This window comes from Micromesistius poutassou, assembly GCF_964030765.1.
Source record: "Micromesistius poutassou genome assembly, chromosome: 7".
Lineage (NCBI taxonomy): Eukaryota > Metazoa > Chordata > Actinopteri > Gadiformes > Gadidae > Micromesistius > Micromesistius poutassou.
This window is the reverse complement of record NC_140277.1, coordinates 9,530,728-9,545,341: the sequence shown is the minus strand read 5'-3', so window position 1 is coordinate 9,545,341 and position 14,614 is coordinate 9,530,728. Positions and strand designations below refer to the sequence as shown.

Below are 14,614 nucleotides of genomic sequence, written 5' to 3'. Positions count from 1 at the left end.
GAGGAGACAGATAAACAGATCAAGGGGAAGTTCATTCAAGTGTTATTGCGTTTGTGACTCGTCAAAGGGTTGTAACTAAAGCCCCCCGCTCGCAAGCTACCGCAGTTTGTTTTAAGACTGATGAAGGTCAGCTGTAACATCGACCACGACCGAATCACCGCCTTGTTTCGTTTTTTTTTATGCTCCCAATGTGTTTTGGACTGTCACAAACAAGACGATCGTATTTTTTTCCGGTTCTAATGGAGTCGGACGACACATGAGAGCCGAAAGTTGTTGAGTCCACTCCGTGTCGAAAAGAAAACCCAATGAGGTCAGACCCCCGGGCCACTGGTCAGTGGGTTTCATCACCCAGGGTGGAGAGAGGTCCAGAGCCCGCGTGCAAGGCGGCGGTGGTGGACACCACCTGCTGACCAAACAAAGGAGAAGGTTCACGGCCAAACCCACCCAGAGCAGAGCTCCAGGCCGGGGGTTAAACACTACCACATCATCCCCTGTAGCCGCCGCTTGCACTGAGCGGTCCCATCTCCAGCAGCCGGGGAGATGAACAGGAAATTAAAATTTCAAAGATCTGCAGTTAGGATAAATCAATGGAGACAGATCAATTTTCATTGAAATTTCATGAACTTTGAGCCGATATGGATGGAAGGAAAGAAGAGAAAAAAAAAAAAGCCTTGACAGTTACAGTTCTCGGGCAGATATTGCCTCCTGCGATAGATAAAATGTAATTAACGGCGTTAAAAGGGAGCAATGTTACAGATTGCTCATCCATACTTTTGAGCGCGCCTGTCATATCGCTCCGGCGTTATTAGAAAGCGGGCGGCGGCCGTCGAAGACACCTGTTCAATCCTCTTCAGATGACATCTAAAGTGAGCCTCACTCCCTGCTCTCTGGACGCCGGTGGACTTTCACACATTACCGGGGCCAACAGAAATCAAATGGGTTTCCCTTCACAGCTGATTGCTGGCGCAAATTAATATTGTAAAATGAAGATCAATACGGAGTGGGCAGGGGGGGTGTGGGCGGGGGGGGGGGGGAACAGATCGATGACGGCTAAATTACGGCGGCGTTTTCCCCCCTCATTCAAGATGAGTTGTGTTTTCCTCTCAGAGTCAATACCGCGCGGCCTCCCTTCATTCATTTCTCAATAAACTCACCGATGAATTTCAATCAAAATGCGGCAGATAGAGTGAGTGAGTGTGTGTGTGTGTGTGTGTGTGTGTGTGTGTGTGTGTGTGTGTGTGTGTGTGTGTGTGTGTGTGTGTGTGTGTGTGTGTGTGTGTGTGGGTGGGTGGAGTGGAGTGCTGTGGGAGTGGTGTGGGTTGGTGGAGGGTGGGGGGGTTGAATTCTTTTAAAGCCCATTGGGTGTGGAGCGTTTTGAAAATGGGGCAAGGGGAGGGAGAGGAAGAAAGAGAGGGAAAGAGGGAGAGAGAGAGAGAGGGGAACTGAGATTTGTGCCTATCTCTTCCTGCCTCTCCCCTCTCTCTAGATTCTCTTTGGCAAAGGACTGAGAAGAGCAATTAGATAGCAGATTTATTCCAACACAAAACAAAAAAGGATCAAATGAAAAATATTGAACAATATAAAAAAAAAGACAACACCTCTACGTTACACCGCCCTCTCCCTTTCTCTCCCTCTGTTAAATCAAATACCCACAATGCATTTGGGCAGAAGGTGTAATTGGTAAAAGACACAGGCTCAACAACCGGCGAGTATTTATTTCAATCAATTTCCCGGAGCCCCGGATTTAACAGGTCAGCCGCTGATAACACAGAGACACGCGCGGCAGGAATAATGCCACCGTGTGCTTCTGAAAGCCCTCCTGACAGGCCTGCTGTCAGCCCGGGAGTTAGCGCCCGCAACGTCAGACCCTCTAATTGGACACAAGGACCTTCCCTCTCGTGAAACCTTGTCGCCATCCACAAAAGGCTCCTCGTGAGGAAAAACCAAGCCCATCTAACTGGGTGATGACTGTCTCCTCTACCACTCCACTGCTATAGTGCTAAAGACCACACCGCCATAATGAGACAGCTGGCTTAGAGCCTTGTGGCTGCAATAGCAATCCCAAACTTTCTGACATGAGCGGGGAACATACCCGGTAGAGGCAGTTGCTCCGGTCCACTCCAACTGATGCCATTTGTAAATGTCTAGTAGGCCTACATGTATACAAGCATTTATATGTACATGTCTACACATCCCGTTCATGTGTTTGAAAGTTTGAATGAAACATTATTTCTACATCTTTGTTGCACCCTCAGTTTAGGGGCCCGATACACTAGTGGTTGGGGGTGTTTGACTTCCAGGCTAAAAGGTTCTGGGTTCCAACCCCAATGCCAACAGTCTATCTACAAGCATCCTTGACCAAGAGGCCTAACCCGTACCTGCTCCCTTATGACGTGTAGTCACTTGAAGTGGCTTTGGACAAAAGCATATGCTAAGGACTAAATATAGACATGAGCCCTCACATTTGTTGCAAGGTTACAGTTGCCAAGCTGCCTCTCGAAAGAATCTCCTCCTCCAGAGCCCATGTTGTTTACACATACCTCCGTGAACGTCTTTGATTAGAGCCTATCTCAGCAGGCCTGGCAGACCCCACCCAGTCGCAGGCCAGCCGGCACCAGCAGGCACCAAACCCCAAGCCCGGAGCCCAAAGCCGGCTGCTAATGAAGGGGAAGTTCTCCATCTTGATCAGCCTCTCGATCCGGAACTTCAAAGTGCTCCTCGATGGCAGAGGAGAGGAGACCGAAGGATAAAGGCGAGGGTAGACTAGCCCAAGACTCTCTATCTGATGCGGTCTGCTAAAGACGTCTCTTGTTTATTTACCCGAGGTTTCCTTTTTATATTTGGCTGAAGATTTCGCAAAAATAATGTTCCCCTCTTTCTGAGAGGAAACAGGAAACGTGAGTTACTTTGGATTCAAGGATGAGATATCACTATTTGTACCGTAGAAAATAACACATATATATATATATATATATATATATATGTTTCCACTTGGTCTGCCTTGTTCTGTTTCAGCTCCAGTTTAGAGGTTAACAACTCAAGTGAGAAGAGCCAAAATCTGTCAATTATCTACATCCATCCCTCCCTCTCTTTCTATCTTGCTTTCCACCCCCCCCCCCCCCCCCCCCCCACCACCCATCCATCCATCCGTTACCGCGGCGACGTGTTCAGATCTGCCCCAGTATTGAGTGAAGCACACATGACCCCTTCGTCCTTATGTTGATGAATGACCGCCTCATACCCATTTTGTCAGATTTTTGGTGCAGTGGAGTCGATAGCTTCACCTTGACGGGGAGAAGTTTGTGATCCATCAGCTCTCCTCAAGGCTGTCTGGCCCCAACTAAGACCTGGCAAGCACCGCTCGCTGCAAGGGGGCATCTGTTCTATCAACCAAACAAGAAAAAAAGGAACGCCAGAGAGAGAAAAAATCCCTCACCCCGGTGTGCAGGGATACTGTGAGGTCGACCGAATGGCTCTTGTTATGCTGGCACTTTACACAAGTGTAGCGGCGGGAGGGGGGGGGGGGGGGGGGGGTGCGGGCGGGGAAGGAGGGGGGGGGTGGGCTGTGGTGGGGGGGGTGAAACACTTGACTTGTACTAATAGCCGGGTAGGCATGCTGGTCACCAAAGGTCCGAAGACGAAGCACCCTGTCAGTGCCCAGCTTGGGAAATTAGCAAATAATGTTGCCTTCCCCCTGACAAATGTGTGACAGCTCGCCTTCGCCAATCATTCTCTGCTAACGTTATGATGCATGTCCCGGATCCCCACTGGAGGATACAGGCGAAGTTTACTGACCCTCAATTTACCCATGACAAATGGGGTCCTGGTAAATGTGCGTTTTCTGGGGCGCGGAAGGGGTTCATTTTAAGCAATCCTGGTTATATGGATGTCACTGATTAGGATAAATAGTGGCCCGAGTGTGTTAGGACCGCCAGCAGAACCATATTACCAGGGCCTGCATCGCTGCCCCGGGAGACAGGCTATCATGGAAACCTGGCCAATATAGAAAAGCAAAAGCTCTGATGCAATTAGGCGGCTTAGATTGGATAAATTGCGTGGTCATTGTTTTTATTTATGATTCACCGTAACCTTACGACGCCGCGAAACTGCGGTTGAAAGCGGTTACCAAAGTGAAAATGAGGTTCCAATTGGGGGCAAGAAAATAAAATAAGAAAGGAAGATGGACAGAGAAAAGCACATAGTCTTCTTCACTGCAACATCTAGTAAATTGTGAAGTATTGACTGCTGAACAGCGAGGACTTTCTCCTTTTGATTTTCCACAACCTTGCTGACAGTTGGTTGAACCAGCTGTCCTGACCAATGGATAACCAATACATGGATTAGGCTAAGGACAAGCTCTCTTCCAGGGACAGCGCAGGGTACAAAGGTATCTCGGCTGCATAGCAAAGTAGTTTGTGTGTGTCATTTGTTTAAAAAAACACCCATTACTGCACGTATATATATGGTCCTTGACGTATTCTATTACACTGTGTAAACATGTTTTAAAAGTGTGCTTTTCATTAGTGTTTCAAACTTTTGCTGGACCCCTTTGCTGACAGCAATATGTGATGTACACTATAGGGTGAATTATTTTCATGAAAGGGGACTGTGTGTTTTGGAATGGTTCCAGGGTACTAACCCGAGTAAGGACTTGTCCCTTTGCTGCCCGCATTGAGTGCAGTCCCCTCCATGTTGACTCTTGGTAATTTGCGATCATTTCTCAAATTGAGCAAGTCAAATCTCCACAATTATGGCAGTGGGGCTCTGAGGAGGAGAAGGGGTTCTCCTCCCCGGGCAAACACCCCGGTCATGCTTGAATCATCCGCTTTGATAACAGGCCTTTTGATTTGTCCAGGCTGTGGCCTTATTGGACGCCTGAACTTTCAGCACCTTCTGCTGGCAGAGACCTATCGCCTAGTGTAGCCTCTTTGGCTACGTATCTAATCTTATGTTGCTGTAGCTCATTCCTAATCATAGGACCATATGTGTTTGTGTATGTTGTGTAACATATGTATGTTTGTGTAACAATTCCTTCAGCTCTATAATAAAATAAGCACTTGCCTGAACTAGGTTTTAATTTCCACTAGCAACGGGATACGCAACAAGCTCCATTAGCCCCTTGTTTGCCCTAAATCTCTGAGGGACAGGTAGCAATTCATGTGCGTTATGAAATTAACCGCGGCCACAGCTATCTCTTGCCTTCCGGTGCTCGACAGAAAAAGCCCTGGGTCTGGCGGTCTCAAGCGTGCGACCCCTCGCACAATGTGAGGTTAGCCAAGCGGGGAATAGCCGAATAGCAGGCAGGAGCCGGTGGAATCCAGTCTATTGGCGACTCTCTCTCTCTCTCTCTCTCTCTCTCACTCTCTCTCTCTTCCTTTTAATTCACCACGCTAATCAATTGTACCACTGTCGCCTCCCGAGGTAATTGTATCTTTATCCTAACTGGAAGCGAGCGAGGGAACCTAGGGGAAGACAGCGAGAGGAGGAGGAGAGGAAGAACGGGGGGAAGGAAACAGAGATAGAGGAGGGAAAGGGGACAGCCACCCCTGTAAAAACCTGGTGGTAATCATCCCAATCCGCTTAGCCTGTGTGACTAATGGGGTCTGTTCTTTAGGGACCAGCCACTTTCACCGCTGGTGCTATAGAAGCCATTAATGTCTTAACTTATACACCTTTCTCCAGAGCTCCATGCTAACACATGTCCTCACACGCACGCACGCACAGACACACACACGCACACACGCACACACACACACACACACAGACACACGCACACACACAGACAAACACACACACACACACACACACACACACACACATGTGCGCAAACCCTAGGCAGCACACACTGCACTCTTGTTTCATTATCCCGGTGGCTCGTTGGCCTATGGTCCGCTCCTGCTAGGGAGGTTAAACACAGCCGAGGCCGGGCCAGACTGCACGGGCGGTGGGGAGGGGGGGGGGATGGAGAGCTGGGAGGGGGCTGGTGGTGGTGGTGGTGGTGGCGGTGGTAGTGGTGGTGGTGGTGGCGGTGGCGGAGCTGCAAGGAGCAGGGAGGGGGGGCTTGATGAGAAACAGCTGTCCCAGGATAAAGGGGGTCTTGGGGGGGTGGGGGGGGTGGGGTACCAGGAGGGGGGTACTCCCCCACTTTGCAATTCTGCTGAACGCTCAAGGCCAGAGGGGTGCTGGAGGCCTTGGGAGGGGGAAGGGGGTGGAGGTGGGGTGAGGAAGAGGGGAAGTGAGAGTTTCATTCTGCCCATCAGAGTTGGAACAGACAGAGGCTTCCAGGTCAGACAGACCGTGACCCCGGGTGACCTCTGTCTCCTTACCGATGATGACAGATAAGGCGGCCACTTCCTTCTGCCATAATCAGAGCCGTACTTTAAAACTGACACTCTCTCTCTCGCTCTCTCTCTCTCTCTCTCTCTTGCTGTTTTTCACACACACACACACACACACACACACACACACACACACACACACACACACACACACATCCGCACCTTCTTTACACTATTTCCTGTATGTGTCACTGCACTGTGACACACACACACACACACACTCACGCACGCACACAGGCACGCACACACACACACACACACACACACACACACACACACACACACACACAGACATGCAATGTCACCGTCACACACAAACAATGGCACCTTCAAAACCTAAATATCGGAGCAACCAACAGGAATCTAAATAACAAAAAAAAAGCTAAAAACAATACTGAATGGCATTGCAACATGTAGAGGAGAGAACGATCACGCTACCATCGTCTGTCTCACCACAGGGTAGATAAACAGAATTGGCAGGCTAGAGTTACCCTGACAGCTTGAGTTTAACAGTGCTTGGCAGAGTCCCGGTATAATGGCCGGGCACGGGGGGTGTGGGGGTGGCGGGGGGGATCGAGTTACAGCCGTGGAAGCCCCCTTCACCTCACACTCTTTAGCTACTAGCCGCCCGCTAGTAGCCGTAGCGGATCTCACACATCACGTATTTAGCATTCCAGCTAGTTAGTTACCACGCTCTCCCCCACTCGGGTCACGACTAGTGACGGGCCGTGGGAGGGAGGGAGATAAAGGAGAAATGGTGTTGAGGGGAGGGAGAGGTCCCATAGCCAGCAGGGTGGGGGGGAGACAGAGACTGACCAGAGAGGACATGGGGGGGGGGGCGGCGGGGAGAGACCCTGAGCAGAGAGCACAGAGCAGAGGAGAGGGGAGAGAGAGCAGATACCCAGACAGAGGAGAGGAGGAGAATGCGAAGGGTATGAAGGAGAGGAAGGATAGGAAGATGTGATTGGGACTCACCGGTGTAGACAAATCTCCCAGGGGCTCCTTTGCAGAACTGCTTGGACTTGTAGGACAGCGTGACTTCCACCACCCCGGGGATGTGCCTGGGTGGGGTCTGCACCCGGATGGCGTGGGGGGTGATCAACTGGAGCAGGGAGGGGAGATCAGGAGCATTTACATAGCTGGCTTATATTCTATGTAAATATGATATTCGGGGTTGAGGGAGTAGTGTTTTGGTAAGGCGTGGTGTGACGCCATGGTTTAGATTTATGCCAAATGTGGTGTGATCAAAACTGACAATACAGTGTATCAGTTCTCTCGATACTTTACTTTAAACACTAATTCTCATCAGTGTTTGATTCTAGCCTTGATTGATACCTGACCCAATGACATAATCATCATACGCTGAACATAAAACACTAGGCTTTACTAAACTAAGTATTTCTTTTTCATTGTTATTATCATGATGATCTTTGTTATGATTACGATGTGAGCCTCAGCCTACCTCGCTCCATACGAGCATGGTCCCGAAGACAACCTGCAGGCCGTCGAAGAAGTTGTCCCCTATGATGATGACGGTGGCGCCCCCTGTGGTCCATCCCTCACTCGGGCTGATGGCCTTGATGCACGGGGTGGCTGCTTGTTCCAAGAGAATGAGAAGAGCATATTCAGCACCTGCACTTTGAGAACAAGCCCATGTGTACCAAGTACCTCCCTCCCTCCCTCCCTCCCTCCCTCCGTCTGTTACAAACAGACAGATACATTTCCACATCAAGCTTCTTAACATTTCTGCTTTCCCTCGTCGGCGTATCACAAAAAGGACAGAGGCCCTAAAAGACATGGAAAGCTGGCCTTGTACTATCTAGATATGGCTCTTTGTCTCTCCCTTTCCAAATTCCAGTCACATTCTTTCTACATCTCCACATCCTTGCATTTCTGCTTACATTTGCTTCACAAAGACATATCAGGAGAATTAGATACACTTTGAATCATGGGAAGCGCCCTTTATCATTTCCCTCTTGTCTCTCCCTCTCTCTACTGCTCTCCCTCCACCACTCTCCCTCTCTCTGTCTCTCTCTCTCATTCTCTCTCGCACTCTCTCTCCCTCTATCTCAGACAGACACATTTCCACATCTCACTCCCTTTACATTTCTGCTTACATTTGCGTCCGTTTCTCACAAAGACGTATCATGGAATTTACCCCGCCCCCACCCCCACCACCGCGTAAAGAGTAAAAAAAAAAGGGGGGGGAAAAAAAGCGGAGAGAGAATATGATGGATTTGTCCTTTAAGGCATGCGAATCAAAATCATTTATCAATGCACTGGAGTGGGGTAGTTAAGCAGACCCTTCAAATGGTCCACTTCACAAAGGCTAAACGTCGGCCTCACCAGCAAAATGATTTGACGGAGCAAATTACGTGTCAGGCCAAATGTAGCTATCAGAATTGATTAAGCGTGCGCCACGACTACAGTAGAAATTTCAAAGTTGAACACATCTTAAATGAGTCAAGGATACGACGTGGGCGTTAAAGTGGGAGCGACACGCGCAAGCTTTCTGCTGCTTCACGTTATTTCATTACCTCCATTCTGCATAATGTAGGCCGCACACGCCCAACCACACACACAGACAGACAGACACACAGACAGACGCACCCACACACACACACACACACACACACCCACACAGACACACAAGTCTTCGTCAGAGTGAAGGTTTCACATTTCATAATATCGAATCAACTCATGCATTATTCAGATTTGGGATTTTTCTCCCTTTATTTTGTGATCGATTCAGTCCATTTCATATTGTTTGTTATTACAATGCTTTTCATCTGCTCTGACTTGCTTGCCGCCGCGCCGCCATGCCATTCGTCAACACACCCGGTTGTTATTATAATCTAATTTGAGCGATCTGGTGCCTCACGTTGCCTGTCATTTGATGCATTACCTTAATATGGCGCTCAGCGAAACAACATGTTTACAACAGACACGCAATGACAGCTGGCCGTAAAATAGCAATATCAAATTTAATCTATTCCCATCAATATCTTTTAATACGCCGCGCGCTGCGAGTGCGGGGCTGCCGCCCTGCCTCGCTCCTCGGGAAAATACGCCGGGCTGCCTTCTGCAAGTTCCCCTTTTCCTTTTTTTCTCCTCCTCCTCTGCTCCTCTCTATTATCCCTCGCTAGCCAGTAAGTAAATCACAGGCTGCCATTGTTGTATGGATCACTTCAGACAAGACATCTCCCTTTGTTTGCCTCTCTGTTGGGTCTGTTCAGGTCATGTTTGCTTTCGCTCTCGCCGTGCCCCATAAAGTGCACACACACACACACACACACACACACACACACACACACACACACACCAACTCACCAACTCACGCTTACACACACACACGCGCGCGCGTCCACCGTCGGGGTACTACAGGGAATGTGACTTTAGGCGGGGCGGTGTTGACTTCATGCTAATCACCCCGCGTACAGATTTTCATTGGTGCGGCGCTGGAGGAGTGACATTTGCTTTTCTTAATTGCGAATACGGCGGCGGGGTTGCAGGCGGGCGCGGGCCTGGGTGGGCGCGCAGCACCGAGACCCTCGGAGGGCCTGACCTTCATCAGCGCGGACGATTACGGCAAATAAGTCACCCTTCAAAATTACTGTAAACAAATTGACTTTGGGGATTCGGGAGAAGGAGGAGGAGGAGGTGTGGAGGGCGGGAGGAGGGAGGTGTGTGTGTGTGTGTGTGTGTGTGTGCGCGTGCGTGTGTGTATGTGTGTGTGTGTGTGTGTGTGTGTGTGTGTGTGTCTGGGTGTGTGTGTGTTGGTGAGGAGGGTGGGGGAGGGCGGGGGGGGGGGGGTACTGATGGTGACTGTTTGGGGGGCAGCTGTAGCCTGCAACCTACAAACGGCTACACACGCACACACAGACACACACACACACACACACACACACACACACACACACACACATGCGTCATCACAGACACACACACACACACACACTCTCCTGAACAGACATGCACATACACACACTCACACACAGACACATGCTCCCACACACAAACACACACTCTCACCCTCATACACGAACGCACATGTGCACACACAACTACCGCTTCGGAAATCCCAAAGCCCCCTCTCTCTCTCTCTTTCTCTCTCTCTCTCTCTCTCCCCCCTGCCCAACACACACACACACACACACACACACACACACACACAGAAGGACCCACAGAGCCGGCGACTCTCTAAGCCGTCCACCCTTCTGCCTAAAGTCATTTGCATATGTCTCAATGTGCAGACAGAGAGGGGAGCATGTGCTGAATGGGGACCGTGGAGAAGTGGATTACACAGTCAGCGCAGGCGATCTGATGATAGACACGCACAGACACACACACACACACACACACACCCACACACACCCCTCCCCTCGAGCAGATGATAAGCATCACAGGGATTGGCCCAATAAGGACTCGGTGTGTGTGTGTGTGTGGGTGTGGGTGTGTGTTTGTTCCATGTTTAACTTTGCGCAAACTTTCCACGTTTCACCGTCTTAAAATATTAATAATATTTTTCTTTCTCTTTTTTTATGACTCAAAAGTGTGTGTCGGTGTGTGTGTGTGTGTGTTGAGGGTTTGTCACTTCTATTTTTTTTTTTCATACTTTTTTTTTTTTTTTTCTACTTGTGTGCTGGAGGTCAAAACTAATGCAGAATGTTCCGGAGTGTGGGTCCCTGGCTCCACTGTGTTGAGACACTCAAACAGGTCTGGCGAGGCCCGGGAAGCCCTCCTTTGTTCTGCCTGCTGAAATGTGTTGTAATTGTGCTGTGGGATGTCCAGATGGTGGGCTGATAGTGCAGCTGATGGGATTACACCTTTTACCTCTCCCTGGGCCATCTGCTGCCTTTGACTCCATCTCTCTCTCTCTCTCTCTCTCTCTCTCTCTCTCTCTCTCTCTCTCTCTCTCTCTCTCTCTATCTTCTCTCTCTCTCTCGCTATAGCCCTCTCCCTTGCTATTTCTCTCTATCTCTCTCTGGCGCTCTCCCTCTCTATGGCTTTCCCCCACTCTCTGTCTATGACTCCATTTCACTTCCTCTCATTCTCTTTTTCCGACACCCATATTGTCTCCCACTTCTCATTCTACCTCTCTCTTTCCATCTCTCTCTCCCCCTTCCCTCCTCTCTCTTCCCTCCCTTCTCCCCCCCTCTCCCCCCCACCCCCACTCCCTCCCTCCTCTTAGGCCCACCAGTCTGGTATCACTTGTCTTTATTGCATAAACCCTAACAGCATTACAGCCACTTGGCATGCAAATGAGCCAATCGCTGCAGGGTCCGCTGTGCGTCTCCTATATTGTCTGGGGCTCCATAACGCTGGAGCTATGGAGTGTGTGTGTGTGTGTGTGTGTGTGGTGTGCTGTGTGTGTGTGTGTGGTGTGTATCCGCGGGCTGTATTCAGTGTGTGTGTGGGAGGTGATGTTGTCTGGAAGGGAGGGCTATTTGTGAGCATGTTTATGCACCTTTGAGCCTGAATCTATACACGTTTGAGTGACAGGCGGTGGCAAAGCACATTCGTGTCTGAATGCATAATATGCTTGTTGTGTGACAGTATGCGCACGTGAACAAAACAATGCCACATGGCACGGGGGGTTCTGTGTGTGTGCCTGCTTCTCTCTCTCTCTCTCTCTTTCTCTCCCTCTCTCTCTCTCTCTCTCCCTCTCTCTCTCTCTCTCGCTCTCTCTCTCTTTCTCTCTCTGTGTATTACTACCCAGGGCCAACAGGGGGCAGCGGCTCTTGATCAAAGCGAGACGGCAGACGGCGATAGCGGATCTAAAGTGTACAGAGGGAGGAAGGATGCCTCTCGAACTTACACACAGACACACACACACACACACACACACACACACAGACACACACACACAGACACACACTCAGAGACACGCACTCGCACAGAGTCAGTCACTCAGCGAGCCAAGCATATCTACCGCTCCCCACCCACTGAACTCCCAGAGAGAGGAATGTGTTGCTAATTCAAAGCACGCTGCCTGTTGTCAGTGCGGGAGAGGACATGGCCGAGAGGACTGGGCGGCGTTTCTTATGACCGAGCGTGGTGGTGGTGGTGGTGGTGGTGGCGTGCTGCCGGGGGCGTCGCAGGCTGGAAGGTGACTGAAACAATAGCAGACAGGTTTTTCCGCCCTCCGATAGCGCAGTTGATGCGTGCTCAATTTGTTTACGGCGGCGCGTCTCCCATGGCAGTGATGAGCGGGGGGGGAGCTAAGCGGAGCATGGGAGTGGTTCTTTCTTTCCCGGTGAGGGCCGGGAAGGTGTATTCAAGTTATCAGACGAAGACATGTTCAACTGGGCGACTGACAATGGCTTCTTGGTCTACGGGGCGTCACTCGCATGCTTTGAAGAGTGTGCTGAGGAGAAACATAGGATGGGCTGGGGTGTGTGCGTGTGTCTGTGTGTGTGTGTGTGGGGGGGGGGTGGTGGTGTCAAGAACACACACACATGCTACACACACACACACACACAAACACATACACCGCACACAGGGTCCCGCGGGACCGGGGAAACATGGAGGCAAGGGCTCAACCTCTTTAATTGCTCTCCTCATTAAGAGACTGGTTGCTAGGCGATCCACACCTACCGTGTCATAAACGTGAGACACACAAACAGAACGTCAGCGAACATAATGACTTTGGTGCTCGGGGCAGGGCTTTAATTATTTGATTTTGTTCTCCAGTAGAGGAGTCATTAATAAAGACAAAAACAAATAGATTAGCTTTTAGCCCACTAGGACTGGAGTGCAAAGGAGATATATTAATTGTCCATTTTTTTCATATTATTAGCCGTTGTTATATTAAACATTACATTTGCTTTCATGATAGGACCATTAATGGCCATTAATGCGGAGGGAAGGTTGTTTTAGCCAGTGGTGTATATAAACTGTTTGCCCAGCCGTAATTGCCTCTTGAAATCTGACGATAAGCAATTTCCACAATCACCCCTTTTCACTCTCACACACAATCTTAGCTAGTTTTTTTTCTCTTTTCTCCATAATCTTTCAGCTGTGTGTATGTGTGTATGTCTGTGTGTGTGTGTGTGTGTGTGTGTGTGTGTGTGTGTGTGTGCGTGTGTGCGTGTGTGTGTTTGTGTGCTCCCATCTGTGAGCTGGGGGCCACGAGGGTCAGGAGGTTATGTTTAGTGCATTTTACTTTTTGAATTCCCATGGATTGGTGTCCTGCCTCTCTCTCTCACTCTCTTTCTCTCTCTCTTTCTGTTTCTCTTGCTCTCTCGCTCTCACTCTCGCTCTCTCTCTCTTGGCAGAGCAGGCAATCAGTCTATCATATGGAATCAGTTGGAAGAAAAACAGTGAGTTCTGTTTTTTCTCTAGACCTAACCACCCCCCCCCACTCACACATACACACACATTCTATCTGCACACACACACATAGTTAAACACACACACACACACAGTCACCCCTTTCCCTTCTCCTTCTCATCTTTCCTCTCTGTTTCTGCTCTCTGCTCACAGTGAAATCGGCACAGCCCAATGACAGGAAATTGACCTCACAGCCAAATTCTTAAGCAATTTGATCATGTTTCACAAAAGGTTTGCAGGCTAAAACGCAGGCGCAATTAGCATTGGCGATTGGAAGTGGTGTAGAGTTAGCTTTTTTTTTTTTTTCTCCCGATCTCAAGATAAGACGAGCGGTATCGATGTCCATGTCATGCACAACAAATAATGACTAATGCAATGGGAAATGCGTGATATTTCCCCGCAGGCTACAATAAGTAGGAGAGTTGAGAGAGAAAAACATTGAAATCTCAAGAAGTTCCATGAAGGTGACGTAGAAGAATTTTACAAATAATAATAATAAAAATATAAAAAAAATCAAACTACAACGGACTACAAAGTCAATGGATACCACCGAGGGGGAGAAAAAGAGAAAGTACAGAGGAGAAAAGAAGAAGACGACCACAAGGGAGAGGGAGGAGGAGGAGGAGCGTGGCAAATGATAAGATGTAAAAAGTGTGCCTACCATTCTCCAGATAAGGAGGCGTACCTTCTGAAGGGTCGAGTCGGCGAGCCCTTCTGCCGTGCTTGGAGTTGTTGTGTACGAACATGTTGTCCGAGACAGCCAGGACATGGCCGTCCACGTTGACCGTCGTGGAAACGACGGACCTGCAAGTAGAAAGGCACAATGGAACACGTAATATAGTATGAGTAGAAGAAGAGAGACGCGGGAAGAGAGAACAACAAAACCTGCCGGGGAACACCGCAGAGTTAAACAATGCATGGGCTGAGGACCAGAGAAGAGAGGT

The 14,614-nt window shown here is 49.5% G+C and overlaps 1 protein-coding gene across 1 annotated transcript in view; it reads right to left on the bottom strand.

Moving 5' to 3' along the window:
• The window catches only part of mgmt (O-6-methylguanine-DNA methyltransferase), a gene marked incomplete at its 5' end in the record, with an annotated part of 50,309 nt that overhangs the window by 17,686 nt on the left and 18,009 nt on the right, over nt 1-14,614 (bottom strand). The window contains 4 exons of the mRNA XM_084470191.1: nt 7,314-7,440; nt 7,801-7,934; nt 14,356-14,474; nt 14,556-14,592. Coding sequence (XP_084326317.1) covers nt 7,314-7,440; nt 7,801-7,934; nt 14,356-14,474; nt 14,556-14,592 — 417 coding nt within the window. The remainder of the gene's footprint in view (nt 1-7,313; nt 7,441-7,800; nt 7,935-14,355; nt 14,475-14,555; nt 14,593-14,614) is intronic.